This window comes from Micromesistius poutassou (assembly GCF_964030765.1).
Source record: "Micromesistius poutassou genome assembly, chromosome: 10".
In the NCBI taxonomy this organism is placed as follows: Eukaryota; Metazoa; Chordata; class Actinopteri; order Gadiformes; family Gadidae; genus Micromesistius; species Micromesistius poutassou.
Genome location: NC_140280.1, coordinates 9,625,364 through 9,634,124, shown reverse-complemented (window position 1 = coordinate 9,634,124; position 8,761 = coordinate 9,625,364). Strand labels below are relative to the sequence as shown.

General features: G+C 42.6%; 1 protein-coding gene across 1 annotated transcript; it reads right to left on the bottom strand.

Moving 5' to 3' along the window:
• Positions 1-285: 285 nt before the first annotated feature.
• Positions 286-8,760, bottom strand: sar1b (secretion associated, Ras related GTPase 1B). The gene is made up of 7 exons (XM_084473937.1): positions 8,616-8,760; positions 6,127-6,202; positions 3,822-3,941; positions 2,458-2,523; positions 2,225-2,328; positions 808-939; positions 286-424 (listed from the first exon to the last, which is right to left on the bottom strand). Exons 2-7 carry the CDS (start codon positions 6,182-6,184, stop codon positions 308-310), a joined length of 597 nt encoding a protein of 198 aa, XP_084330063.1. The 5' UTR covers positions 6,185-6,202; positions 8,616-8,760; the 3' UTR covers positions 286-307.
• Position 8,761: the final 1 nt, after the last annotated feature.

The following is an 8,761-nucleotide window of genomic DNA, read 5'->3' as shown; positions in this document are numbered from 1 at the left end:
GTGTGTGTGTGTGTGTGTGTGTGTGTGTGTGTGTGTGTGTGTGTGTGTGTGTAACCAAATGTTCGACCAATAAAAGTCTATTGGGTTCAGGTTGTACTGCGTTCTCTCGGCAGGTGGAGGCAGATGTTTCTAACCGAACATGGGGTGGTTGGGGAGGGGGGGGGGGTGGGCTGGCTATGGTACTTGGTGGCAACGGCAGGGGGCGGCTGGTGGGTCAGGCGCCTCCCCCTCCCCTCCCCGTAGTGGTGGGGGGGTGGCTGCAGCAGCGGGCGGTCCTTGGTCGTGTTGGTTGGGGGGGGGGGGGCCTTTAGTCGATGTACTGGGAGAGCCAGCGGAAGCCCTCTCCGTAGCCCTGCCGCTTCAGCACGCTGCACATGAACACCTCCAGGGGTCTCGTGTTCAGCTCCTTCATGGGGACGTTGCCCTGCGAGGCACACACACACACGGTCACCTTGGCTACCAGGTCAATGTAATGCAAGATATTTTTTTTTTTTTCTTTCTGAAGCCACTTCAAGGTCTATACATTTGGACAACCGGTGGTTAAACCCAAGATGTGATCCATTCCTCCCATGGGTGCTAGTGCTCTAGCCAACTACCTGCCCTGCTAACGAGGAGATTTCCAGTTTTTCAACAAAACTGAACTGACATCTAAATCGTGTCACTGGATGACAGCCAACATAGTAACTGACACCTTTGGAACGGGCTGGTGCTCAGTGTCACTATGAGATCGACAATTGGAGTCCACTAGCCCATCGCTCACAAAATAAATCTGAGGGCTTCCACGCATCCACAGTCCTCCTAACTCACCTTGCCCGTTGTCTGTCCATACAATCCAAACAGCTCCCTGAGCCTCTCCTCACTGATGGCTTCTTGTCTGTCAATCTTGTTGCCCAGGATCAGGATAGGCACATTTCCGATGGTCTCGTCCGTCATAAGTGCCTGTTGGGACGGAAGGGCAGTGTGTTACATAACTACACTGTAAAGGGACCACGTAATTTTAGACTACTAACAATCGAGCAGCAAAGAGCCTATGGTGACATTTTGGCAGGGCAAATGCCTTGAAATCGGACCACTACAACCCACGCAACTGTTAACGTTAATTTAACAGTAGCATAAATTTTATTCATTATTGGATGGGGTTTATTTAGGGAGTTTTGCACAGATGGAAACAAATTAATAAACGCATCATTGGGACTAATGCATTTTGCCAAAACTACAATTCAAGTATTAAACATAGTTACCAGTATGCAAAGTAAGTGTATACAGTTTCTCATTTAGAAACACAGCCGAACCATGGCTGAACCTCCAAATGAGGACAGACTGCATGGTGAAACACACTGATTCTTTGTGCCATCCGTGCCCATTAGGAGCGCTGTCTACGGCTTCACTCACGAGCTCAGCCCTGGGGCTGAACACTGTTATATAGTGTACGTTTCAAGGAAGCCATGGCTTCACATTGTAGGAAATATGTTGATATGCAAGCACTATGGCTGCATTCCTCTTTCACTATGGTGTCTCCCCCAAGAGTCACTCTCACTCGTCTGCCATTAAAGCAGTGGGTGGCCAGTTAGCTTCATATGAAGCACAAGGAATTCATGGGGAGCAGCCTTGTCCCATGAGGTTATACTTCAATAGTTTCAACTGACATGGAGATGTGTGAATAACGATAAGTGTAAGTCTACTCTTCTTAGCACAAACCTAAATAAATAACTGTATGAGTCACTTGATTGGATGATCAACTGATCCCTGATCATGTGTTCAATCAAGCCATATATGGGCCTCTAATGCGGGCCGATCAATCGGTGGATCACTACTCCGAGATGACATGAAGGAACCACACTGTTTCAAGCATCACATTCCTACAAATGTTTTCTTAAGACCCATATTAAAACTACCATGGCAGTTTCAATTCCATTAGGTCATCACTTACTCGTGTGAAGCCAAGAATCACGTTACAACAAGAACTGTGTTTTCGGACACAGGATGAACCACACACACGCACGGCACACAAACACGCACGCCTTTGTAAAAGGGTCAATAAAAGGTTGCATACTTATGTTTAATATAGCCTAAATAATGTGTTTGAATCTATCTTATCTAATTATCACTAGAGAAAATACTAACATCTCATAACTTTTATTCACCATTTCTTTCTCTACATGATGCATGTCCTGAAAACATCCTAAGGAACCCAAGTGTGTTAGTCAATATAGCAGGTACTCACGTCTAATTCTGTTTTGGATTCACCCAATCTTGGCAAGTCTGCACAATCCACGAGGAACACGATGCCGTTGATGGCGGGAAGGTAGTTCTTCCACACTCTGCGAGCTGGGTACACAAACAAATTACACATGACATGAATACAGATGTTTATTTATTATTAACAGGTGGAAGTCTCTGTACAGTATCCAAACCCATCCCACAAATTGAAATGTTCCTGCTTTCACAGACACACACCTTGTGCATGGCCTCCCAGGTCGAAGGTGGTGAAGGTCATGCCAGCGATCGTCAGCTCTTCAGACGCTGGTGGGAAAACAAGGGATCATGGTTACTTTAAACATGTGGGTGACCGCTTGACTTAAAAGCCAAACCCAGGACATGTTCAGAGCTTTCCTTGGCAGGGAGGGGAGGGTTGGGTTTGAGTAAATGACAGGAGAGTAGTTAAAACTTGGTAGCCAGGTGTTATTGAAATACTTGAAGCTGCCATGTTAGGGTATTTGCATAGCCCTTTATCACAATCACAAGTAACCATGAGAAACATCAACCAAGATGCATCCCTGTCAGGGAATGTCTACAAGAGCATGTGTACGATTGAATAACGAATAGCCACAAAATAAATCATATTCCATAATGTAAAAAACAAATCAAATGCATTTTTAAGACTATGACAGATTATTGATGTTGACAAATAAATGGCAAGTGTGCTAGAAATGATATTGACCAAAATAAAAAACACCCAGGGTCTAGCGGGCAAGGCAAGGCATCTTCTATTGGTGCATGGTGAGATTTCACCAGACCTAGATCTTTGTGTGGAGTGACAGAGTAGAGAGCGGCAGTCAGCATCTGCCTCTTCCAGCTGGTCCACAAGAGCCAGTAAGAACACAAAGACCATTTGCCTGCTCAACAATCACCAATTTCCTAAAACCATTCCCTAATAACATTTAGGTCCATTCCATGACGTTATGACGTTATTCGTCGCATTCACTCCAATGCACATGAGCACCAACAGCTTGTATGTATCTGTCAGTGATGACGATACACAGCTTGACCCTTCGCCTGACCCCACCTACCACTCAGGTTGGTATGGAACTGAACATTTTTCACCTCCCTGAGAAAAGGCTCAGCCCCTGGACATTTATGTGGCGGGTTTGCTTGAACATTGAGTTAATCAACAAAGGAAGACTGACTTAGACCGTCCAATCTCTAAAGAGGAGTACACTTTGATGACCTCTCATGGAGATTATTGAGGGGGGAGGGGGTGGATAACAGTCAAAGAATTATTCTAGGGATCCAAGATTAGAGTAGAGATATCCCTGTACCAAACCAAATAGATATTTCTCAGCTCACGTATTGAGATAAAGTTATCGCCAGGCAAACCAGAGCATTAGTAAATTGTAGTGGTGGCATAACCATAAGTCCATATCGTATTTGATCACCACATAAGAAGATTGGTCCTAAACAAGGAAAACAAAACAGATCTAAAACATCAGTGTGTGTGTGTGTGTGTGTGTGTGTGTGTGTGTGTGTGTGTGTGTGTGTGTGTGTGTGTGTGTGTGTGTGTGTGTGTGTGTGTGTGTGTGTGTGTGTGTGTGTACACTCACTTGGATGCAAGGTTGGCACATGTTGTCCCAGTCGGTCATCTTTGAGCATGTGCAGGAGCGTTGTCTTGCCAGCATTGTCCAGGCCAAGAAATACTAACTTGCCAGATTTCTTATACAGTCCTATAAAAATATAAAAAAGGAAATGTGCATTACATGGCAGTGCTATATATATATATTTTTTAGGTGTTTTAAATCCAGGTTCAGAAGTTGAAACCAGTTCCCAAATAACATTCCCAGGAACAGTGTTTAAAGGTTTGAAAAAAACACGTTTGCGCTCAAGGCAGTAGGCACTAGTACTGGCTTATCCACCAATCAAATGAATATATCGACAGTGATGTCCTTGATGAAGTCATGCTACAGTTTTGTCAGAAACATATTCTTGGCATACAAAGAGAAATTCAAGACATAAGAAATAGATAGATATGCGCTGTTTCAATGTTCATATTTTTTAGGCATCCTTATAAATGAAGTGGGCTGGAATGTATTTTTCGCTCTGAGATATTTGGCTTAATTTATTTGTTCAATTGATAGCTAGCCGAAGACTTACTGAGCCAAAAGGCTCAGCTCAGAACTAGGGCTGGGCCATCTGGGAAATATACATAATTATGGGCAATTTTACACAATAGCAATAAATATCACGATATGCTTATGAACTCCAAATACCATTCCAAACAGTAATGGAGGGTCGTTATATTGAAGTATATGTCCATTTGAAGTAAGGTATTGAAACGACTTTTTCTTTCTCAAATCTTACAAATCTTATTTGATAATCTTAAGGTCTTCTCATCGCAATACACTTATGTGAGGAAGTCAAATAATGAGCCTTGGCAAGTGCTTCAAAAGAGGAAGTGATGACACCCAGATGCCCTTTGCTCTCATGTGAAACTGCACCAGTCAACGTATGACACAAGTTGGCTGACTCAGGGATTGCCGGCGATGACATGCGACGATGGCTCACTGGTTAACATGGCGGAGACCCGTCGGACAGGGAGAGCAGGAGTAGCGACTCTGAACTGTCATCGACATGTATGCACAAAACACCCGTTTCCAGAGGGAGAGAGAGGCCTATGGCCATGCGGTAACACGAGAGAGCAGTGATGTCAAGGCTTCGATTGGGGAGTTTTCGAATTCCAGACACATTCAATATGGTTTAGGCCTTTTTTGGCCAGCGCATTGTCAGGTCAAGTGTGCCATTTTTTCGAAGGGCCAGGCCAGTGTAATATAAGCACACGTAAACTTAGTGTTCTAGATAAAAACACACAAAGAACAGACTCAAAAGGAGATTTAGAACCCAGGGCCTCCAGTCCTCCAATCTTCATTGGGAAATAGGTTCGTCTCTTTAGAAAGCAGCCAAACATATGCTACATTTAAAAGCGGACCTTTTTTGGTGGGGACGCTTGACAGATGAAGCCGGAAAAGTTAAAGGACAATACTAAGCAAGCTTCACAAAAACATCTCTAACCGATCTTCACAAAAACACAAATCACAAAAACCAATCAAAGGTCAAAATCACTTCATTGTGTTCTGCCCAAGAGTGCCCCTGTCACGCATTGAAACCATAGCATTATAGCACATCGCTCTTTGTGATAAGACATTTTGTTTGGCAATATCCTGTTATTTTGACCATAACTCTGTACCTTCTGAAACATTGAAAGACCTAAGAGCTTTATTGTCATTGTTACGATTCCTGGCAGGAGGGCACAAGCAAAACACTGGCACAATCTTTACAACAAAGAAAACTTGGAAAACCTCATACATAGCTCTACACAGGGACTGCCCCCTTTAGAATGTCTCAGGTTACTGAAGTGCATTTCAAACTCATTCACTCCTCTGACGCTCAAAAAAATCATTGTACAAAGAGTTGAATAGGTTTCCCCGTGGCCACAACCCTTTTGGGATACGTTCTTAGTACCCACTACCCACATTGTGCAGGAGTGTCTTAATGCGCAATGTTGTAAATGAAATGCACCACACACCATGGCTTTATACTACAAGTTTCTGATAATCTTAAGCCTATCTGACGTTAATGTTGTCCTCAACTAAAAATACAATACGCAGCATGTTGGAAAGAGAAATCCTGGTTGCTGGTACACATAAATGATCCTAGAGTTCAGTGGTGGTTGGGTTATGATGGTTTGATCACCTGGACCAGTATTGTCCTTTAAGCCTACTATGGGTGTGGGGTTGGCCAATTGGCATCACTTTCGATAATGGATCATCTGTTTTGATATTCTTCTTCCAAAATACTTTTTAAACATGAATACCTTGCCACCCAGAGGAACAAGACAAGTGTGTGTGTACTCACCTAGAAACTGCAGTACACTACTGAAACCACTATAAATCCAATCAAATATGAATGACATATCCAAAGCTGTCGAATCCTGCAGGGGAGAAGAAAAACAAAATTAATCACAAAAATACTATAAAAAACAATCGTAGGAATCAAGTGTATATTAAGTTAGAACTTGCATAGGTCTGAGCAACTACAAAAAGAGTCTCAGTACATCAACTCAGTGAGTACTGTCAGGAGTACGTGTTACCAGATTATCAACCAAATAAAACGATATACAGCTCTATAGATAAGTGCTTGGGTTGTGACGCATCGTTTGAACATTAGTCAGGATCAAGTTACCCAACAAGGTGGATCATAATAACTGAGGTCTGATTGGAAGATCTGTGTTGCCTTCCCAACATGGGAGGTGAACACCTAGAGATTGACAGATAACAAGAGGACTGGAGGGTCTAGGTATACTCTAGTTTAATGTCCCAATGGCCCAAACTGGGACCATCTCCCCAGACCGGATTAACGCCAATCAAGGAGTTCTGACATGAGAAGAACCATGAGTGAATTTCCATCATCGTGTGATAAAACAATGGGATTCTACAAGAACACGCAGCCAGGGATTATCTTGCATCAGTGTGGCTCTTTGGACAGGAGGTTCAGAGTAATGATTATCAGATAGTCTTCACATACCTCCCATCTGCAATCAGATATCTGTGTTGTCAACACCATTTAAAATAAAACCATTCACAACTTTTAGCATTAGGACTTAAACAATTCAGAATTTGACAGATCATTTATTGATTATACATTTTGATAATCCATGTTTATCTCTGTGAAAGATTATAAAAACCTTTTAATCCACAAAAAACATATGGCTGCCTATCAAAAATCTGTTTTTAACAAGGGAAAACCAGTCCCCTACCTGAGTGTAAGAGCTTCCTCTATTCTTTCTTTAAATACTGACATCTGAAACCCACAAGCGAGGAGCAGTCTGGGTTCATTATTGAGTAACATGCAAACAAGTCAGGGACTAAAGAGTACAGTAGGCAAAGGTGACAGCCATGCAAAGCACAGCTGAGCTACACGTCAGCAGGAGATAGGCTCCTGTCTCCCATCGTTCCCTCCGCCTACCCAGGATGACTGCTGTGACAGAGCAGGGCCAGCATAAGAGGCTGAGACTCCCACGTGTGAACTTGTGAAGCATCCAAGTCAGCTGCATATGCCGGCGAGATGGGCACCGACATCCACGTTCAAGTGGATGTCGTCCCTTGTCTACCAACAGGCGCTTGCACTATACTAACAGCACTAAACATAGCACCTTATGTCAACACATATTTCTTTACAGTTGCCCAACTGCCCTGAATATTGGTAGCACAATAAACAAGAAGATTCTTCTTTGATTGTGCCTTCTATAACTATTGACTCACTCTAACCCTAACCCTCAAGTGAGATGATCAGAGAGGTTTTAGATTGTCAAAAGGAAGGAATTTGAATAAGAATAACAGCTATGTAACACAACAAACAGGTTACCAACATAAAGTGTAGAGAGCAAAATAGTTTTCATGGGACAGTGACCTAGACATAGGTAGGATTCAACGAGTAATATTACGATTTTCAGTTATTATCAAAACGAAAAAAGGGTCAGGGTCTATATTCTGAGAACGAATGATCTCTCATCCACAATATACATATGTTCACAGTTGTCAGTCAATCTACACAAAAGGCTTACATCATCAAAGATATAACTATAAAGAGAGGACAAAGCCAATTCACATTTTCTGAGACTTCAAATGTAGATTAATTTAAGGATCGCTTTTACAACAGCCCTTGAAGTCGCCGTTACATTTTTTAAAATAAAAACATTAACGTTTGTATAGGGTTGATTCTTAGAGGTATATTAAAAACGAAATTGGTACAGTAAAACTCGACATATTTAAATACACACAATGCAAAAGGCCACATATGGGCACAGCTATACATATACCAGATGATTCTACTGTCAAACCAGTAACGTTACAGCCGGTAGTCGCGTTGTCACAGCTAGTTCCCTTTACTGCACATAAAGGGAGCTTTCGTGAACTGAAACACATTCAAATTCTATAATAAAGCCCGTTTAGATCAATTATCCTCCTACATTAAGGTGAGGCCGGCTAACAGGGTCGCTAACTTGAACCTTCTAGCTACGTGTCACGTCCCGATACTACGTAGCACTGCTAGCGATGCTACGGTAGCTAGCTCTTTGGTTAAAAGACACAGGAAATACTACATATATTTGGATTCATCAAACGGTGAGTTTCTGTTCTACATTTACATTACATGCGACGTTATTCAGCTTTATGGTTATCCGGGGTCGTATGTTACGCCGCACAGCTCAGGGTTAGCAGCGCTAGCGTACCTCTATTAGCCCCCATGACAACTCGCTAGCTGTGAGCGCTTGTGAGCGTCAGCTCTCACACCGAGGTTTAAGGCGTAATATATTCCCATCGTTGCAAATACATGGAGAGACTTACCCGCTTGCTATGTGTAGATAAATTCACCAAGTCTGTACACTTTTACAACCATTAAAATTGGTCCTGAAGACAAAAGAAAGCTTTTAAGTGTCGGTCTTCTTCTGCTTTCGTGTTTTGTTACTAAGCCACGACACTGCAATGGCTGT

Bases quoted from the DNA above. Each gene is read 5' to 3' on its own strand.
- sar1b (XM_084473937.1), bottom strand. From the start codon at position 6,184: ATGTCATTCATATTTGATTGGATTTATAGTGGTTTCAGTAGTGTACTG. The intron at 2,524-3,821 runs GTGAGTGTACAC...TTTTCCCACCAG, and splicing joins TGTGCCAACCTTGCATCCAA to CGTCTGAAGAGCTGACGATC. The intron at 425-807 runs GTGAGTTAGGAG...TGTGCCTCGCAG, and splicing joins ATGGACAGACAACGGGCAAG to GGCAACGTCCCCATGAAGGA.